The sequence below is a fragment of the Rattus rattus genome, chromosome 11, assembly GCF_011064425.1.
Source record: "Rattus rattus isolate New Zealand chromosome 11, Rrattus_CSIRO_v1, whole genome shotgun sequence".
NCBI classification, from domain to species: domain Eukaryota; kingdom Metazoa; phylum Chordata; class Mammalia; order Rodentia; family Muridae; genus Rattus; species Rattus rattus.
The window spans coordinates 2043776-2065519 of record NC_046164.1 but is presented as its reverse complement, the minus strand read 5'-3'; the positions used below and the strand labels follow the sequence as shown (position 1 = coordinate 2065519).

Here is a 21744-nt window from a genome sequence, read left to right as displayed (position 1 = left end):
AATTTGCTCAGCTGTAAAATGAAACTAAATTACCAGCTTTGCAGAGAACACAGCCCCATGAGAAGAAATTCACCTGCTTTGCATATTATTTATAGATGTTGCTCAAAACAGTACCTATCAAATACCAGTCTCCATAGATGCTTATTGGTATAGAATGGAGAGCTAAGCACTCTCCATACACCAAATGCTACTTCCCACTGTTTTAAAACTCCAACCTTCAAACTCTTTTCAGTTCTACAAAATCAAACTCAATGTATGTCTTAAGAAACAAGATTCTAGGGGTTGGGGATTTAGCTCAAGATTACCTAGGAAGCGCAAGGCCCCAGTTCGATCCCCAGCTCCAAAAAAAAAGAACCAAAAAAAAAAAAAAAAAAAAAACAAGATTCTAGCCAGGCAGTGGTAGCGCATGCCTTTAATCCCAGCACTCGGGGCAGAGGCAGGAGGGTCCCAGGGCAGCGAAGACACAGAGAGAAACCCTGCCTTGATTCTAGCAGGCTTTTCCCTCCCAGCCTTCCTTTTTGAAGGGGTCTTGCTATGTGGCCTAAGCTGGCCTCCTCTATGATCCTCCCCATCGCAGCTTCCCAAAGTACTTTTTCCAGGATATATGAGTCCGACATTAACACATCCTGGGTAAGTACAGTGTGTTAACTACTGGAAATGCTTAAGAAATAACAAGAATGAAACAAGAAACAACCACAGGGGGTTGGGGATTTAGCTCAGTGGTAGAGCGCTTGCCTAGCAAGCGCAAGGCCCTGGGTTCGGTCCCCAGCTCCGGAAAAAAAAAAAAAAGAAAAAAGAAAAGAAACAACCACAGATGTTCAAGAAGTTCCAAAGACTGTCACATGTGAACCAGTTGTGTGTGTGTGTGTGTGTGTGTGTGTGGTGTGTATGTATATGTATTTGATAGGCTATATATACTACTTTACCAAATTTATGACTTACAGATTTTGCTCATTCATTCATTCATTCACTCATTCATTCATTCTTAGCAGATATGATTTTAATGAGTGAAGAAATTCTATAGGGCTGTTGCCTGAAAAGACAAGATTCCAGATGCAGAAGAGGAGGAGAGGTTCTTGATAGAGCATGCCACCTCTTCCTTACTGTTCCCAGTGAGTCCTGTGGCTACCACACAGAAACTTAGTAGCCTTGCCCAATTAACTTGTCTGTTGTTCATTTCTCCCCTTCCTGCTCTTTTGAGACAGTCTCACTATTTAGCCTTGGCTGGCTTGGAACCATATAGACCAGGATGGCCTTGAACTCACAGAGATCCACCTGCCTCTGTCTTTGTCCATTTCTCCACTAACAAATGGGAAACACGGTTAGCTACTTCAGAGTTAAATAAAGTGTCATAAATAATGTGCTAGCATAGTCCTTGGCACGGAGCAAGCAGAGAGCAGCGTCAGCCATCACTGTTACAGAAAGTGGTTCTGCTTCTGAGAATGCTCAGAACACAAACACGACTCTTCTCATGACGTTAGATTTGTGAGGATAGGTTTACAAGAGTGACTCGGGAAGAAAGCTAAATGGAGATGCGTAGAGGAAAGGGTGTGCGTGATGCTTTCCAGCTGTGAGGAAGGAAGAGTGACACCACATAGTACACTGTAAATGGCAGCAGAAGCAGAGGTGTCCTGTGGAGAGTCCCTAAACGGATTCTACAGTTACAAGAATCACATTCTAAACGACTTCTGCTTTCCTGTGCCTCTCGTCCCATCAGTCTCTTTTCTTGTGCATGTGAAAGGATCCCACACTTTTCCTTCAAACCATCCCACCTCTTCCCATCCCCAATCCTTCCAACACACGCTGAGTGTCCAGTCCACTTGGTACCAAACAAGATTGGAGGCAGGGGGTTCCTAACTAGGCTTTCCCGAGAGAAATCCACCCTGGGAAGCAGCCCTAGGAAGTTTAGAAAGACATGGATGGACCTTTTCACCAGTATTCACCGCAGTGATGCACACTTGTATCCTGGCTGAGGACGAGGCAAGCGAGCTGTGAAGCACAGCGAGCTTCTGCCTACAGACATGCGCCATATTGATACCCTCTGGACCACTGCTGTGTAATTCTGAAAGCACTTCCTCTCCTACAGGTGCTTTTGCTTCTTTCTGTGCAGTGATTGAATCCAGGGCCTGGGTGCTCGCTCAGTATGACCTCTGCCCCTGAGCTCTGCCCTGAGCTCTAACCCAAGCCCATTACAACTCAAACCAACTCTTGAATGCTTACAGTTAGTGTACTGACTTCCCAGAACAAATGTGAAGGCCTGTATATTATTGGGAGAAGTTCTAATACTAATAATGTTTGGGTAGCAGTATAGTGGTTGTAACATTGTATTGTTAACAATGAATGTAACATTGATTAAAGTGAGATTTTTAAACCTGGATGTGGTGGCTTATACCTTTAATCCCAACAGAGACAAGGGGATCTCTGTGAGTTCCAGAGCACAGAGCTACATTGTGAGACACCTACACACACACACACATACACACACACACACACACACACCACACCACACAAACAAACATATGCAATGAATAAAAAATGCACCTGACTACTCCTGTCTTGTAATCTCTCCTACTCTTGGGAGTTTTTTTTTTTTTTTTCTTACTTTTCCTTATGTTTAGCTGGGTTGTAGATGTACACACTTTTAATCCCAGCATCTGGGAGGCAGAGGCAGTCAGATTTCTGAGTTCCAGACCAATCTGGTCTATATATATAGAGAGAGAGACAGGACAGCCAGGACCACAGAGAAACCCTGTCTTGAAAAAAACAAACAAAACATAACAACCACCCACAAAACCCTGAAACTGTTGTTGTCAATCATAAGTCTGATTTAACTGTCCCATACTGGTAGTTGCTAAGGAAAGAGTAGGAGAAGGGGGAGTGGGGTGGAGAAGAGAGGGGAAGGACTGTCTGGGAGGATAGCTTGCTACATCTTAGACAACTGTGGAGACTTGCAGTATCCAGAGGGCAAGCAGGAAGTGGGAAGTGAAATACAGGAAATAGTGGAAAGGAAGAGACTGATGTAGCTGCCCACACCTCCAAAGCTCAGGATCTGCTGGGTCACTTCAGCTGTGGGTGGAAAAGGGCCACCTGCATGCTCACTCTCCTCGGGTAGACCCCAGGTCTCTGGTGGACACATTTCCCTCTTAGGTATGGGTGCATTTATACATCATTCATCATGTGAAAAGGTGGCATTTAATGGACCAGAAAATGGTTTTGCTTTGTTAACACAGTTCAAAACAAATGAACAATGAATCCCAGTACTACTACGTTAGTTCACAACGGACTATGAAGAAGCCATTCTTTAAGAAGTCTCAGACAAGTGTCATAGCACATGCCTGCAGCCAACCTCAGTGTTCAAGGGGTACAGACAGGAACGGGCCAAGTTCAAGCCAGCCTGGGCTTAGTAAAAACAAAACAAAACAAGTCACACATCAACCTGTTTCCAAAACATGAGCCTGAAGGCGCACACACAGTCTGATGATCTGATGGTCCTCTAAAACCCCTAGTTTAGGCAGACAGTTCTGTATCTACAAAACAAAGTACTTTTACCTTTTCAGGATGTAGAAAAGCATATAGCAGATTTGAATTGTAGACAATTACTATATACTCAACTCCTAATTAGGTATATTTTCAACGACTATGAGCAATTAAAAAAACAAGGAATGGAGCTAGAGAGATGGCACTGGTTGCTCCTGCAGAGGACCCAAGCTTGATTCTCAGCACCCACACGGCAGCTCACCACTGTCTGTAACTCCAGGTGCAGAGGACCCGATGTCCTTTTCTGGACTCTTCGGGCACCATGCATGCACATGGTTTAGACATACATGTAGGATACTCATACATATAATAGAAAAATGTAAACCTTTGTTTAAAGAGAGGGACAGATAATAACATATATTCATGGAAGACAAACATATATATATAATCTGTATACACACATGAAACCGTAAACATAAATTGGTTTGCTGTGCTCACACACCCATTCTGGGATATATTTATAAATCTAAAGGTTCCTTGCACACACTCTGGATTTGCAGAATCAAGTTCATCTCCAGTTCGTCTCTGATCAGCACCACCCAGGGATCCAAGAGCCAATCATGGTCCTCGATGTCGGATACTCTTTGAAAAGGGTACTCATGGTGTCTCTTTTGAGGCTTGTCCCCCCACCCTTTTTATCCCTCCTCTGGCTCCTTTTCAGTCTCAAACAGGCCCTCACAATCACAGGATGAAAGTGCATTCTCTGTGAGGGAGACACATTTTGTATACTGCTGCAATTGGAAGAAAAATGTCAAAAGAGATATGAGTTCTTCATTTGACATCACCTTAAACATAACTTTGGTTGTTGCTATTGTTTCTTTTTTGAGACAGTTTTTCTGTGTAGCACTGGCTGTCCTGGTATTCACTAATTAAAATAGGTTGGCCTCAAATTAGAGATCCCCCTGCCTCTGCCACCCTAGTGCTGCTGGGAGTGCAACTAAACATAAATATTTGCTGTGCTTTGGGAGCTGGATAAAGAATTACTGGCCAGGTGGTGTGGTGCTCACCTTTAGTCCCAGCACTCTGGAGGCAAAGGAAGGCAGATCCCAGAGTTCGAGGCCAGCCTGGCCTACAGAAAAAGGAATTATTACAAATATAGGCTGTGGGAACAATGTTCAGCCTTCTGACTTTGCGATACAGCCCTGTCATTTACAAAGGTCTTGCTGAAGAACTGTGTAATCAGGTTTATAGAACAACAATCAACCAACCAACAACAAAACAACTAGTAAGGCATTAACAGTCAACTGCAAAACTGCTGATCAGAAATCACAGATGCTCATCTACCTAAGAGAAAAGATACCATGAAATATGAACATAGATGCATATGACTGTATGAAAAAGTCCTGAAAGTTCACCCAATTCCAAAGTGTGGTATCATGTGACATTGAACATAGTGGGGTGTCGGTAGTGGGGCCCACAGAACAGAAAGGTGCTTTGCATTTTGAATGCTTGCATCATAAAACATGTGAGCGAGGGCAGCAGATCTATGTGCTATTTGCAATTTTTATACAATCAATTTGCAAAAGTACAGTAGAGAAAATAAAATTTAAGAGCAAGGTATAACCAGGCATGGTGGGGTGGCACATGCCTTCAATCCCAGCATTCAGGAGGCAGAGGCAGGCAGATCTCTGTGAGTTCTAGGCCCGCCAGAGCTGCACGGTGAGATACTATCTTAAGGGGAAACAAAGAATTAGGGCACAAAAACCAATCAGACCAGCAGGAAATATTCGGAAAGGAAGGAGAACCCATCCTGGCCTATCAGAAGCCTCCCTTCAACTCTTTATAGGCATGTAGCCTATGCCACTTTATGCCACATGTCACCCAAACCCCCAAACCTTTAGGCTAGGTTACCTCTTCTGTTTGGTTTTTTATTTTTATTTGGTTTTTTTTTTTTTTTTGTACTTACACTGTCATTTGACAGCAAAGCTTCTCAATTCAAGTTATGTTAAAAAAAAATCAGCACAAGACAAAGGTAGTGGGACAATGCCTTTGATCCCACTGAGGACGGAGAAACAAGAGGATCAGAATCACATCATTCTTGGTCATAGGCAAAGCTGAGACCATCCCTAGCTAATGAGAGCCTGCCTCAAGAAAACAGGCATGGAAGAATGGTCCCAACTGTAAAAACAAAGCGATACTATCCCAGCAGTGTTAAGGTTAGTACACGTTACACACGCTATCCCAGCAGTGCTAAGGTTAGTACACGTTACACACGCTATCCCAGCAGTGTTAAGGTTAGTACACGTTACACACACTATCCCAGCACAGTGTTAAGGTTAGTACACGTTACACACGCTATCCCAGCACAGTGCTAAGGTTAGTACACGTTACACACGCTATCCCAGCAGTGTTAAGGTTAGTACACGTTACACACGCTATCCCAGCAGTGTTAAGGTTAGTACACGTTACACACGCTATCCCAGCAGTGTTAAGGTTAGTACACGTTACACACGCTATCCCAGCACAGTGCTAAGGTTAGTACACGTTACACACGCTATCCCAGCAGTGTTAAGGTTAGTACACGTTACACACGCTATCCCAGCACAGTGTTAAGGTTAGTACACGTTACACACGCTATCCCAGCAGTGTTAAGGTTAGTACACGTTACACACGCTATCCCAGCAGTGTTAAGGTTAGTACACGTTACACACACTATCCCAGCACAGTGTTAAGGTTAGAACACGTTACACACGCTATCCCAGCACAGTGTTAAGGTTAGAACACTTTACACACACTATCCCAGCAGTGTTAAGGTTAGTACACGTTACACACGCTATCCCAGCACAGTGTTAAGGTTAGTACACGTTACACACACTATCCCAGCACAGTGTTAAGGTTAGAACACATTACACACACTATCCCAGCAGTGTTAAGATTAGTACATGTTACACACGCTATCCCAGCACAGTGTTAAGGTTAGTACACGTTACACATGCTTTGGTACGTGCATCAGGAAGTTAAAATTGGGTTCTGAGGGTGCACACACTTATAAATCCCAGCATCCTAGAGGCTAAGGCCAGAAGACAACTTCAAGTTCAAGCCTGGCCAGCAAAACTGTGTCTAAAATAAAGAAGAAAGGCTTCGAAGCTGAGCTTAGCTACCACACAGTCACTCAAGAGTTGAGTCTTACTCCATGTGCTATCCTGGTAATAGAAATGAAAAGTCAGGGCTAGAGAGATAGCCCAGCAGTTAAGAATAATGGTTGTGGGGTTGGGGATTTAGCTCAGTGGTAGAGTGCTTGCCTAGCAAGCGCAAGGCCCTGGGTTCGGTCCCCAGCTCCGAAAAAAAAAAAAAGAATAATGGTTGTTCTTCCAAAGGACCTGGGTTCAATTCACAGCACCAACATGGCAGCTCAAACTGTCTGTGATCGGAGTTTCAGAGGATTTGACACCCTCACACAGATATAGCTGTAGACAGAACACCAATGCACACAAAACAGAAATAAATAAATAAATAATTTATTTATTTAAAAAAAGATCAAGAAGCTTTTAAAACCTAGCAGTCAGGAGTGTTCCAGTGTTCCAGAACATTACAGAAACCAGAGTTAATACTGACTCCTCAGGGCAACAAGGAAGTACTTTTATTCATTTTTTTTTAATTTGCATGGATTCTAAAGTAAAATAATGGAAAAATAAAACTCAAAAGAAATACTTTAACTTAATTTGAGGTTTGAATAATGTATTCAGCAATGGGCTGGAGAGGTGGCTAGTGGCTAAGAGTGTACTGATGTTCCAGAAGACCCGAGTTTGGTTCCCAGCATGCACATCAGGTAGCTCGAAGCTGTTTGTAACTCCAGAGGGACCTGATGCCTCTGGCTTCCAAAGGTGCTGGCTTTCACCTACACACACAATTAAAAATACATGCAATTAAAAATAAAATAAAAATAAATCTTTTTAAAAGTATGGGGCACACCTTTAATCTCAGCACATGGGAGGCAGAGGCAGGTGGACCTCTGTGAGCTCCAGGTTAGAGAGTTCCAGGACAGCTACAGATCTACATAGTGAGACACTGTCTCCTGCCCCTTTTATCCTCCAAAGGATGTCACCAGTTTGTTTTTGCTAGAATGCATTGTCAATAACTAGTCTGTAAAAACACCATTGGAAGAAGTTATAAGTTTTATACCTTGAACTACTATAAAATAAGTTAATTCTAAGATGGTTATGTGTTAACAACTCATTCAAAGGACATGTTAGTACCGTATGGCCACAGTATAACAGCATGCTCATGATCGTGGTGACTGCCTGACATGTGTAAGGTTCAACCCCAGGGACTTAAATCTTCCCTTTCTTCCGTGATCATGCTTAGCTCCAAATTTCTAATAATATCTAAAAATAAATAGAGCTAACCTTTACTGAGCAGGGAAAAAAACCCAAAAACAAATTAACTGGGATTCAAATAGTCCCTACAATTGATACTAGCCAACAGATTAAAAAAAAAAAAAATCTATGTCAAATCATGTACAGTTGTATGGAGAACTATCGTTAAAAGAGTACCTCCTTCATTCTGTAGTGATATGGTTATAACGAGAATAATACATAGAAATAGAAAAGGAACAAAAAAGACACTGGACAAAGAAAGCTTTGAAATGAAAAGTATTCCGCATGGAGAATCTGCTTATCTTTGTGTCCTCTGCTGCACAAAAGAACTCCTATCAGAACTCTCCTATCTGGAGATTCTCGAGCGCACAACTCAAAGAAAATGTTATTTTTGTAAGACTCAACCAGGCCAATCTAGGACCACTTTTTAAGGTAGGAAGAGAAATAACACTGGGCTTTGCAAAGCTGAATCCAGTAGTTCCTTCCTGCTCACCCTACACATACTATCTCAGTTTTGGACCTCTGATGTTTGATTAAAGAGCTCAGTCATGGAAGACAAGGAATCTGGGTCACACGCACTTCATAAAACTGTTACTGAAAACAAACAGTGTAATTAGTCTAATCTTCAGCTTCCTTGGCTCAGAAGGGGAGAGTCTATTACCCATAGCGAGACTTGATAGCCCAGATAATCTTGGTGCATGTACACAGGAGACATTCAACAAATGTTTATCTTTTCCACAGGGTTGGATGGGGAGGCAAAAAAAGCCAAGTCAGTTTCTTGGCAGCAGAGAGCTGTCAAATCAAGATCTGCATCAGGGGAGCTTTAAAAATGAGGGAGGGGGACCTCACTTACCCCCGGGCAACTTTCCCTCCCTTTTCAGAATTCTTACCTATAGCAAAGGCGTTTGGCATTTACAGCATCCTTTGAGTTGTCAGAGGTATTTTCCTATCTTAAGGTCTTGTCTTTTTAAACCATTCCTGATACTTCAGCCTTCTCATTACATACACTCATAGACCCGCTCAAGGCCAAAAGCAATAAACATTTGTTGCCTAAAACAGCACCAATGGGGGTTTGCTGCTTTTGGGGGGCTAGAGTGTGGCCATGGCTTTAAGGCATGGAAGCGTCTTTTTGACAAAAGACACAACACTGGGAGGTGCCCTTCCCAAGTCACACTTTCCCTTCCCTTTTTCTCGGGTACCTAGGGACCCTTTCTTTCCTCACTTGGGTCGGGTGGGGGTGGGGGTCACCACTTTCACTCATGGTTTTGGGGTTACGCTCTTAGAAATCTCCCTCGCCCGGCCGAGACCGCAGGGCGGCGGCGCGGCAGCCACACCTACTTGGCCACCCCGGCTGGGAACCGGTGGGGGCGCGTCAGCCGGTCCCGGACGCCAGCTCCGCGGTTCCTCCGGGAAGGGCGCCAGTGCGCGGCGCCGCCCGCCGGCGCCAGGGGACGCCGCGGCCCCAGCACGTGGAGGCCGAGGGGGAGAGAGCTGGCGGGGCCGCGGCCTGGGGCGACCGAGGAGTGGACGCCGCCGAGGGGCTCGCCCCCGCCCCCGCGCGCGGACCCCACCCCCGGCCCGTGCGGCTCGGAAACCCAGCGAGAGGCGGAGCTCCGCTGAGCCCATCCTGCTCGGCCAGCCACCGTGTCCCCGTCCCCGTGCCCAACACTCACGGTGCTTGCCTCCGCCACCGCTGCCGCCGCTCGGGTAGCTCAGCAGCAGGAAGGGCAGCGGGGAGCCGGGCGACGGCGGGGTCCTCCAGGAGCGCTGCGGTGGCGGGCGCGCTGCGAAGCCGGCGCCTCCATCGCCCGGGTACAGCAGGAAGAAGGGGGCGGCCACCGGCGAGTCCGGCTCCGAGGGCCCCGCCTCGTCCTCCGGGTCCGCGCCGCGAGCGGCAGCACCGCGCGGTTCCAGCGGCTCCTCGGGGCGCCGCTCCCCGCCCCTCTCCGTGTCCTGGCCGCAACTTTCAGCAGCCGCGCCGGGCGGCGGGGACTCTGCCATCTCGCTGGTGGCTTCGCGGTGCAGTCGCCTCTCCAGGCCCGAGCCCGAGGCTCACGGCGAGGATCGGATGCCCCGCCGTGCCCGCGCAGCCGCCGCCGCCGTCCGCCGTTCGCTGCCGCCTGGGCTCCGCGTTCCGCCCGCCCTTGCCGGGGCCTGGCCAGCTGAGGACCGCCCCGCCCGACGGCGCGGCCTGCCCAGCACCGCCTCCGGCCCCGCCCCGCCCGCTCGCCGCCCCCAGCCGCGGGTCGGCACCCCTAGGGGCAGCGTCGTCCCAGTCCGCCCCGCACCTTCCGCTGGCCTCTGGCGCGCAGATCCCTCCGGATCCCGGGGCCCACAGTGAGCCGGGCCTGGTCCTCCGCCGCCCGGCTGGACCCTGCCGGTCAGGTGCTTGAACCGAGCGGCGTTGTTTGTATGTAACCGCCAACTTCGCGGGTCACAGGAGAGAGAGACGCAAAGATCTGGGCTGAAAAGGCCAATGCTCGTGTTTTTGGTTTTTTGGGTTTTTTTTTAAAAGGACGAACCCCCCACACCCCTTAAGTATTAAACTAGGGTTTGCTGTTCGCACACTAGACCTTCAACGGGTGCGCTCACGGTCTTGATTCAGGAACTTCATATAGGATAAAGTAGAGGAGACAATAGTCTTCCCACTGGTTTTTGTTCCATGCTCATGAAGGCGATTTAGAAACTGTGTTTGCTCTTACTTTCTTTCCGGGTTTTCCAGAACTGCAGGTGCGTGTGGGTGGGTTAAACCAGCTAATTCCAACTTTATAAGACACTTGACTGTTAACAGGTTTATACTTTTCCCTTTCCTAGTGTTTGTCTTTTGTTAGTAAATTAGCTACCGTTATTTTATTTCAATGTTTGAATTGGTATGTACCCAAAGTAAACATCCCGCCCCCCAAAGAAAATTCCCAGTCTTTTGTTTTAATCGAGGGGTGGGTGGACTCCCTTGAAGCCAGGGTAGGCTGGCTTTGAAATTCCTGCCTCGGCTTCCAAAGGGTGGGATTTACCGGCTAGACACGCTGTAATTCCTCTTTCAGGTGAGTGCTCACTGATTAGCTTTAAGTTGCAGACTCATATGGGCTCAAATAGAAATCACTGTCTCGACGTTTTGGACACTTGCTTCCATCTCCTAAAAGTCTTTCCTCCGGTAGAGAAAGTGAAACTTTTCAGAGAGAGAAAATCTTTTTCTTTTTCTCTGTAAACCGCTGAGTTGCTACTAGAAATTATCACGGGACTTCTTTAATGCCAGTCTTCAAGTTTTTTTTAAAACAAGGACTATTGAAGAGAAAGTGTTTATGAGAAGCTAATTCTAATCACCCTTAGAAAATTAACAGCTTTCAGTTTCTGGTATTTTCTTGACCAGTTGATCTTAGTCCTCCTGCCAAAGTTATTTGTTCTCTTGTGTAAAATTATTCATAGAGATTTTGTAAAGTTTAAATAAGAAACCTAAGTAGATCCTTTACAGCATGGTCTAACAAGATTGACTAGTTACTACCTGCGCGTCATCGGTTTGACAAAGCGATGCTGTTTGTTTTGAGACGGGTCTCACTCACCATGTAGGCCAGGCTACTGACCTGGCATTCACTGCTGAGACCAGGCTGTACTTAAACTCAGAAATCTGCCTACCTCCAGACTGCTGCGAGCACAGAGGTGGGTCAAGCCTTTCTAACAACATGGAACTTCAACAACAACAACAACGAAAAAACAGACAAACAAAATCAAATAAAAGCAAGTTGATTTGGAATGAGAGTTTCCATCCTATCTTTGGTCATCGTGGGAGTTTGTTGAGTATTTTTTTTTAAGATGTATTATTTATCTACTTAATTGACATGCATGCCTGTGTGTCTGTGTCTGTGTCTATCGCATGTGCTGGGGAGGCCAGAAGATAGTGTCAGACCTCCTGGAGCTGGAGTTATAGGCTGAGCTGGGAACTTGGGTCCTCTGCAAGAGCAGCAAGCAACAGTTTAAAGTGATGATCCGGGCTTGGGGATTTGGCTCAGTGGTAGAGCGCTTGCCTAGCAAGTGCAAGGCCCTGGGTTCAGTCCCCAGCTCCGGGAAAAAAAAAAAAAAGATAAAGTGATGATCCATCTCTCCAGCCCCTCGTCGTCGTTGTTGTCATTGTTGTTTTGTTTTTTAATTAAGAAGGCTGGGGGTGGGAGATGAGCAGGGTGTTGGTCACAGACTCATAATCCTCTTGATCAGGACCTTTGGAATGCTGGGATTACAGGCATGCACCACTATAATCCAGCTCATTTGAATCTTTCGAGGAGGGTGAGAATCTTGATAAAGAATTTTGCCTCCTAGGAATTTCAAATTCTATAAAATAGTAAAAAACCAAACCGGCTTATGCTTTAGCTGGGCTTCTTAGTTTGTTTGTTTGTTTGTTTGTTTTTCATCTAGAAACCCTTTAAGAATTTGTTCTTGTCAGATCACATCCTAGAGATGCTGTGCAGTATTTCACCAGCGTGTCCGGGTCAGAGGTAACAGTGTACACCTGAGATTTCAGCACTTTGGGGAAAACCGAAACGGGATGGGGGGGACTCGGTCATGATGGACTGAGACCAACTTTAACTACACAAAGGAGCCTCTGTCCTAAGGCAGCAACCAGACAAACAAATATTCAAGACTCCAGGTAGAAGAACAGAATCTCCACCAATCCTAGTTAAGAAGACAGGTAGTCAACAAGGGAAGTCACCAAACTCAAGTCTGAAAGAGCATCTCGCTTCACTTCCTGAGTGAGGGAATGGCAGGTGACAGCCCTACGAGAAACGTGTTGTTTCTAACCCCCTGTATGCTGCCCGGCTTAGATGCCAGGCTTCTCTTTGCTAAGCCTAGATGCCATAGCTATAGAAACAGTGACGTGCTGTGGAGTCCTGCATTGAATTGATTTTCTCTGCTTTTAATAGCGACTCTGTTTTGCTACCGCTAATTAAATGGCGGCGTAATGAATCCGAAGGCTCAGCTGAAGCATGAGTCTTTTAGAATGTATAGGCAAGGCTATTTATGGACTTTTTGCCTAAAGGTTGGTGGTACTCCAAGTCCCCAGTCTTCGTGTGCTTTTAGGGTTGTGTTCAATAATATGATCCCAGCTATGCAGTAGCATTAGTGACCTACGTAATGAGCTGATTCAGCTGCTACTCACAACTGCACTGGCCAAGATAATAAAAAAAACAGACCAGAGCACGTTCCTTCTGGAAAGGGTTCAGAACATCTCCCTGCACTTACAGAAAGTGACACGGTCCAGTCACCATAATTAAGAATCTAGCAGAACGGGGCTGGAGAGATGGCTCAGTGGTTAAGAGCACCGACTGCTCTTCCAGAGGTCCTGAGTTCAAATCCCAGCAACCACATGGTGGCTCACAACCATCTGTAATGGGATCTGATGCCTTCTTCTGGTGTGTCTGAAAACAGCTACAGTGTACTCATATACACAAAATAAATGAAATAAATTTAAAAAAAAAAAAAAAAAAGAATCTAGCAGAAGGTGCCTTTTGGTTCTAGTCACCCACGTTTGAGGTTAGAACTCTCTGGTGATCTTAAGGATAGATATGTATAGTGCAGCATATAAGCACTTTTAGAGATTAATGCCGTGGAAGATGATGTATTTTTAGTTTAAGCTTCTTAGTCTGTGAGTCAGAAGAGCCAGCACTTGAGGAGAGTTGATAATCTTTCAGTATAATACATAAATTATTCTATTTTTATGTTAAAAATCAAAGAGGAGTTTTAAAAAGTTTTTTTTTTTTTAAATTCACTTTACATCCCACTCACTGCCCCTCTCCTGGTCACCATCTCCCCCCAATCCTTTCCCCCATCTCCCCTCCCCTTCTCCTTTGAGATGATGAGGGGCCCCTGGGTATCACCCCGCCTGGGCTCCTCAGGTCTCTGTGAGACTAGACTCATCCTCTTCCAGACAAAGCAGGCCGGTGAAGGACATACCCCCCACATATAGGCATCAGCTTTTGGGATAGCCCCGCTCCATTTATTTGGGACCCACGTGAAGACCAAGCTGCACAGCTGCTCCAGATGTGTGGGGAGGCCTCGGTCCAGCCTGTGTGGGCTCTTTGGTCGGTGGTTCAGACTCTGAGAGCCCCAAGGGTCCAGGTTAATTGACTTTGTTGGTGTTCATGTGGGGTTCCCCTACCACTTTCAGTGGCCTGCAATCCTTCCTCCTACTCTTTCATAAGAGTCCCCAAGCTCCATCCACTCTTTGACTATGGGTGTCTGCATCTGACTTAGTCAGCTGCTGGGTGGAGCCTCTCTGAGGACAGCCATGCTAGGCTCTTCTCTGCAAACACAACAGAGTATTATCACTAGTGTCAGGGATTGGTGATTGCCCACGGGATGGGCGTCAAGCTGGACTGGTTATTGGTTGGCTTTTCCCTCAGTCTCGGCTCTATCCCTTGTGCCCGCATTTCTTGTAGACTTTGGTCAAAAGTTTTGTGGGTGGGTTGGTGTCCCTCTCCTTCCACTGGGGATTCTACAGGAGGTGGCCTCTTCAGGTTCCACATCCCCACTGCTGTGAGACACAGCTAAGGTCACCCCCATTGATTCTTGGGCACCTCCCCTATCCCAGGGATTCCCTACCTCCCCACTCCTGTCAGCTGTAGATTTCCATTCATTCCCATGGCCATCTGGTTTTCTCTCCTGCTCCTCCTCTCACCTGATCTGAACTCCTCACCATCCCTTCCTCCTCTCCCACCCAGTTTCCTCCCTCAGTCTGCCTCTTTACGACTGTTTTATTCCCCATTCTGAGTGAGATTCAAGCTTCCTCGCGTGTGCCTTACATCTTGTTTATTTTCTTTGTTTCTGGGGAGTTTAGCATGGGTACCATATATGTTATGACTAACACCCACTTATCAGTGAGCACGTGCCATGCATGTCCTTTTGGGACTGGGGTACCTCACTCAGGATGATATTCTCAAGCTCCATCCATTTGCCTGCAAAATTCATGATGACTTAGTCTTTAAGAGCTGAATAGTGTTCCGTCGTGTAAAGGAACCACATTTTATTCATCCATTCTTCAGTTGAGTGACAGCTGAATAAAGCGGCCATGAACATGGTTGGGCAAGTGTTTTGTAGGATGGTATAGCTTGTTTTGGGTATGTGTCTAGGAGTGGTATAGCTGGGTCTCGAAGTAGAACCATTCCCAGTTTTCTGAGAAACCACCTAATTGATTTTCAAGATCGTACAAGTTTGTACTCTCACCAGCAGTGGAGGAGGGGCTCCCTATGCTCCACATCAAGAGGAGACATCTTAAAAAGCAAATTCAAGCTCTCAAATTAACCCTATTAACTGTATAATAGGGTTAACTGTATAAATCATTATTTTACCTCTCCCTGTGCTACAGTTACAGATTAATATATTTTTGTTGTTGTTATTATTATTATTATTATTATTATTGACAGGGTCTTTCTATTATGTAGAACTATGTACCCAGGCCAAGTTAGAATTCATTCTCCCATTTTATATTTTTGGTTGTGAGCCTAGCCTTTAACAGCTGAGCCATCTCTCCAGCCCCATTCTCCCATTTTAATGTGGCTGAGGCAGTATGGTTGATTGGTAACCTCATCTTGTTTTAAGTCTCATTCTACACGTTTTTCCCCCCAGCTGTCTTGGAAGTTGCTATGTAGACCAGGCTGACCTTGACCATATCTTCCTTTTATGAAGGTTAGCATGCCTTCCTTGGGTATTTTGTGGAGACTGTGTAGGATTGTGTAGAATTCAGAGCTCTGCTCTATACGACCTTTCCATATTTTGTGCAGTGTTCAGTGTCTTTTTGGGGGTGTGGTGCTGGTAGCACCTTACCTTATACAGCCATGGCTGATTTGGTCATATGTACCCAGGACAGGCTGGGATTTGTGGCAACCCACCATCTTAATGTTGCTGAGGTGGCTGAATGACTGATAACTTCATCTTAAGTCTCATTCTGCACCTTTCCCCCCTGAATCTCAGGTGCATTTGCTCTGTGCTTCAGTTTAAATCTTGACCTGTCGGCATTATCGTGAGACTCATACAGCTGGTTTCCCTGCCTCTGGTTTTAATCCCTTCCAGTTCCTGCTTCACAGGGCTAGAGTTTCCAGAGACTTTAGATGCTTTCTCCCGTCAGGAATACCACCTGAGCTCATTAAGCAGAGATTTAACTCCTCCCTGCCTTTCTAGGATTACCTCCTACCTTGCTTCCCATTCTTGCTTCCGGCCTAACATTCTTGGCATTCCTTTGGTTGCTATCCCTAATACACCCAAGTTCCTGTCAGCATTTTGCTCCAGTAGATACACACCTGTCTAGAGGTTTATGTTCCCTGATTTTTTGAGGCTTTTATAAGTTGTTAATTTTATTATAGTCATATTTGTTCCCAAAGTTGACATCTTTTATGATTATTTTTTAAGATTTATTATATATATACATATATATATATATACATACACACTGTTGCTGTCTTCAGACAAACCAGAAGAGGGCATCAGATCCTATTACAGATGGTTGTAACCAATGAGCCCTCTCTCCAGCCCGTATTATTTTTTGATTTTGTAATGCACAAGATTGTGTAAGGTTTTCTGATGCCTTTCCTTAGAAAAGTTTATCAAAATTCTTGAGGTTTAAAAATAATTTGGCTTTTACTCCTGCTAAGGTATACTCAGCACAGTAGAAATGTCTACCAATTGATCACTTTATAAAAAAATTCAATGTATTAATATTAATATACTTAACTTGATTTCATTAATTCCCTCATTTACCTAAAGTACAAAATGGCTGTTTACCAGCGGACTGAATTTTAAACCAAAATCTTATCCAGTAGCTATGACTTTAACCCAGAACAAAAGAAACATTCCCATAGTGTATCTTTTTTTTTTTTTTTTTCGGAGCTGGGGACCTAACCCAGGGCTTGCTAGGCAAGCGCTCTACCACTGAGCTAAATCCCCAACCCCCTCCCATAGTGTATCTAATTCCCCCTTTTTGTTTGTTTCTTGATTCAGGGGTTGTGTGTGCAGCTCTGGCTGTCCTGGAGCTTCTCTGTTCTAAGCTGGCCATGAACTCAGGGATCCACCTGTCTCTGTCTCCGGGGTGCTGGGATTAAAAGTGTGCACCTTTAATGTAGGCCTGTAATATAAGGTATGGGTTTATGGCCAATGTTGGTCTTGAACTAATGGCAATCCTCCTGCACCATCCTCCCAAACCTTCAGTTTTACTGTGGTTGTCTCAGTTCTTGGATTGACAGCACTCTAGCTAAGCACGTTACCATGGAGCCCAGTCTCCCCACCCCAAATTAATTTTTGTCCTTTTTTTTTTTTTAAACCAAAATCTATGGCTTTCTGGTTTCCTGGAGCTGAACTCCTTACTTAACAAGGTATAAACTGTGACTTTGTCTGTAGTTATAGAGGGAAGAATGCCACTGTTGGGAAAGTGTTCTCTAGAACTATCCAGTTTTAGTTTCTTCCCTCATTCCCGTAGTTAACGGAATGTTACAAGCTGGGGGGAATGCTGTCTGCTCAGCCTAGGATTTTGCAGTGTTCCATCTGAATCAGAATCTCCTACAGTGCCTATTAAAGCCAGAGCCACCTGGGGCACACACGAGCTGGCTAAATTAGGGATCCTGTGTAGGCATTAACCCAACATTCATCAGTGACACCTGTGCACCTGATGTTCTAACTATTCAATGTATTAGTTCACTTAATTCTCTTAGGTCTTAAGTAGGCACTACTCATAGCCACTGGGGTTTTAAGGCAACCTGGCCTTGAACTGTCAAATATCCCTGAACAACTTCTAATCTTGACATTTCCACTTCAAGTGCTGGGATTATATGCTGACCCCATCAAGTCCAGTTTAAGAGGTAAGAAGGACTGACCCCAAGGACTTCCTGGAAACCAGGCATTATACTAAAAAAAATAAAAACTACACCCTCAGGCCCCACTGCCCAGGTCTTCCACAAAAGAACAAAAACAGAACAGAGGAACACAGACACCAAGTATTTTGATTAAAGTCATAGCTACTAAATAAGACTTTGGTTTAAAACTCAAGTGGTCGAATCAGCTTGCTGGTAAAGTTATTCAAGAGATGAAGAAAATGAAACTCAATTTACTCCAGAGTCACCCAGCAAACTTCTAAATGCCTGCTTTTCTACTTCATCTGAAAAGGAGTTAAGCTCTTTAGTCAGCAAGGCTGGGATGACATCCTGCCTGTGATGCACAGAAGTTTTGTGATTTGAAAGTTAATTCTCTCTGCCCCCAATCTCATTTTCAAAATGTGGCTAATAGGGCCAGTGAAATGCATGCATGCCAGCTGGAGCAGGGTTCCGTGGTGCCTTCCTCTATGCTTTCGGCCTTATTCCCTTGATAGTTCCCTTACTGAGCTGGAAGCTTGCTTTTGGCTAGGCTGGCAGGCCAGTGCGTTCTAGGGATCCACCTACCTATTTCTACTTCCCGAGACTGGGGTTATGGGCACAGATAACTGCTTTTGTTGTTGTTCGGGACTCAAACTCAGGTCTGCATGTTTGTAGTACAAGGGCCCCAACCCACTGAATCAGCTCAACCTCGAATCGTATAGCCTCTACATCCGTCACTAGTACAACCGCATCATCTTTTTTACTGTAAGGATGCATACAGTACCTGTAACCTTAAAATCCTCAGCAAATTGAGAATCAGCACAAACAGCAACCACAGCCAATCACCAGCAGAGGGAATATGGGATCTCCATCTTATTTACCATAAAGAGGCTTATTAAAAAAATACAATTGGTGTAACTAAGGCACCTTTTCCTTTCTGTCACATTTAACCAAAGCTGCCTTTTACCACAGATGGAATCGACTTTAACATCAAACACACATATACAAATATTCTGCCCCAAGAGTTACAATTATAATTGAAACCTGTTGGTCACTTTTGCATGCTATTTTACAAAACCCATGACTGTCAAACGTATATTCTTCCCATATGAAAACTTATATAAAAGTGTCCTAAACTGGGAAAATCTTCTAGGCTAACATTTGCTAAAATATTGGAATACTTCAACACAGTATTTCTTTTTTTAACCCTTCAATTACAATTCTTAATAGGGCTTTAATGGGCAAATAACGTAGTAACCCAGGGCTGGAGACAGCTCACGAGTAGTTATGCACGGGCTCCAGGTTCAAATTTCCAGCATTCAGTACAAAAAAAGTCCAAAGCAACAACCCCATTTCCTGTTGAATTTTTTTTTTTTTTGGTTCTTTTTTTTCGGAGTTGGAACCTAACACAGGGCCTTTGCATTTCCCAGGCAAGCGCCTACCACTGAGCTTTTTAAATCTCAACCCAAAAATTTTTAAACTTAAAATTAGTTATCACACACAAACAATCACATTACTGCAAAAACACTTTTATTGACCTAAGGTAATTGGCAAAAGCTAGGCCGAAGAGCAACTTTACTTAAGCTTAATGCTCTTTTTAACTCCAGCGCGAATGCCAGAGAGTTCACCACTATACCGCTGTTCTTCTCTACGAACTTCACGAACCTGGCCTCGTCTTCGGATTTTGGCTCTTCGGAACTTTTCCCTATGTTTGACTCTGGGATTTCTATCAATCTTCTTTCTCCTGGGTGTAAGTCCCCTATTTTTGGCGATCTGGTAGGTAATGGCTCGCTTGGCGTTTTGCTCTTCGAGAGCCTGTTCTTCAGCACTATTTTCTTCTTTCTTTCTCTTCAACTCTGGCCTGTCTTCCATTTCCTTGTAGAACTCTAGTGCAGCCTCATCAAACTCAGGCTCTTCAGTCAGGTCAGCGTTAGCATCAGTCCGCTTTGCAGACTTTGGCTTGGTCTTGGTTAATTTTGCTTTTGGATTCAGGTCTTTCTTTCTAGCACCCTCCTTGGCTGTGAGTAGGTGACGGATTTCGGAGGACAGTTTCTGATCCACAACTGAGAGCTTGTTGATCAGATTTCTGTAGGTAACAAGCCTTTCTATAACAGGATGTCCATGTGCGGGGACTCTCCTGGCTTTTAAGATCAAATAAAAACTGATGTTGGCGCAATAATTCAAGTAGAGGTTATACTTAGTCTTCAGGTACTGGCTTCCTTTTCCAGGCGGAATGACCCCTTTTTCCACCAACTGTATCAAAGGCTCTAACTCATCCTTCACTTCTGTCAACTTGACTTTGAGGTCTTCTATCAGTTCTAAGAGTTCTGGTGACTCTTTCCTCAACATTTTCAGCTTCTCTTTTACCGAGACTTTAGCCAAATCCTTCACAACCCGAGTCTCAGCTTCGTCTACTTGTGGCACGGGTTTTGCAAAGGCCTCCACCCAAGCGACTCCAAAATCATCCTCTTGCAGGGCTTGGGTTAAGCGCCGCTGAATTACCTGTGCCTCCTCTTCTTCCTCTCTTTCCTCCTCTTCTACTTCTTGCTGACTCTGACGGCCTCGGGATTTGGAACCGTAGTCTGTATCATAATAAAGCCTTTTTCTCTGACCCCAGGACAAGCTGGGATCCACAGAGGCCTCCGCCTCACTCTGTACGGAGCTCCCACCATCATCATCTTCGCCATCCTCCTCCTCCTCCTCGGAACTCTCTCCATCTTCGTCATTTTCATCATCAATATTTAGAGGTAGCACCTCTTCCTCCTCATCGTCATCCTCCTCCCCACTCTCGACTTCGTTCCAGCCCTTAGCCAGGACTGCCCGAGATCGCGCTTCATGGAACTCATCTACCTGGTCTTGGTAGTAGCTGGAGTCCCCTGGAGAAGGCGGCGACCCTAAATCGTCCTCATTTTCGTCCGTGGCAGTGCGACCAGCCTTGGCCCGCACGGCGGCCCACTGGGCCGCTCCACGCCGCCGTGATCGCTTCACCATGGCTCACCGGCGGTCTCGGGTTCCCCAGCGATGCCGCGATTTCCGCCACTTCTGATGTCCGCGCAGAAACGATTCCAGCAACCGGAGGTTTTCAGCACCACCACGCTCCGCGCCACACAAGTTGGTGAATACCGGATCCGAGAGTCTGGGAAAAGCCCATTTCCTTCCGCTCCCAGGGTGCTCTTCGCACAGCGGCGAGCCTGAACTTCCGCTCGGCCCCGGAAGCGTAGTCCCGCTGTGCCTTTCTAAAAGCAGTCGGTTCCGGCAAATTAAAACACTTCCGGGTAGGAACGGTAGGCTAAGGACCTTCCGTTCCGCCGAGCCTTTTGTGGCGACTTCCGCGCTCTCTCGCGCGAGTTCCGGCGTGGAGTCGAAACCCGTCAGCGTCGCTGCGAGACAGCCTGCGGCCGACAGAGGGCGCTGGGCCTCTACGTCTCCATGCGTCAGCAGGGCGCCCAGTGAGCTACGCTAGACAGTTTCCCAGCTCACGGTTAGTTTCTTCGGTCCTCCAGAGTGGAAGTTAGTTTGGTTGTTTCGTTTTGTTTTTTGTTTTTCTGTCTTGACTTCTGAAGCCCGGCCTCGCCATGTTGTCCAGGCTAGCCTCAGCCTCCCGGCTTGGTTCTTTTCTCTGTTTCTGTCTGGCGGTTGCTACCAAAACAGCGGGGTTTTTGTCTGGCGGGGTTTCTGGGCCCCGCACGGCGAGTGTGTGCTTTTAGGCGAGCCGAGGGCGGACTTTGGCGGTTTTCTGAGGGCAGCCCCCCATCCCCCGGGAAAAGGAAAAAGACGCGATAGTGTTCTTCTGCTGAACAGTTTTTGCTTTTTCTAGACCTTCTTGAAAACACTGAAGTTGTCAGCGGCGGAGCGCCATTAAAGGACAGCCCCCCTCCCCCGCCCGCCCGTATAGAATCGGATGGCAGTACTTAATGATCATTCATTGTTGTGTTCTTCAACATTGATCAAGCACCAACATGCCTGGCAGCGTGTTAGGCTCTGAGAGAGAAACAATGGCCAAAATAGATGATTTTTCCGTGTTTGGAGACCTCGTGGTCTAGGAGGGCAGAACTCAGTCAAATGGG

The 21744-nt window shown here is 45.8% G+C and overlaps 2 protein-coding genes across 3 annotated transcripts in view; both read right to left on the bottom strand.

Annotated features, from left to right (window-relative positions):
- Nucleotides 1-9989, bottom strand: part of Rufy3 (RUN and FYVE domain containing 3) — an 83951-nt gene extending 73962 nt beyond the window's left edge. The window contains exon 1 of one of the 2 annotated variants that reach the window (XM_032916909.1): nt 9527-9989. In XM_032916909.1, coding sequence (XP_032772800.1) covers nt 9527-9854 — 328 coding nt within the window. In that variant the 5' untranslated portion in view covers nt 9855-9989. The remainder of the gene's footprint in view (nt 1-9526) is intronic. The other variant, XM_032916910.1, reaches the window with a different exon arrangement.
- Nucleotides 9990-19185: 9196 nt separating this feature from the next.
- On the bottom strand, nt 19186-20843 carry Utp3 (UTP3 small subunit processome component). The gene has a single exon (XM_032916511.1). It carries the CDS (start codon nt 20666-20668, stop codon nt 19253-19255), a length of 1416 nt encoding a protein of 471 aa, XP_032772402.1. The 5' UTR covers nt 20669-20843; the 3' UTR covers nt 19186-19252.
- Nucleotides 20844-21744: the final 901 nt, after the last annotated feature.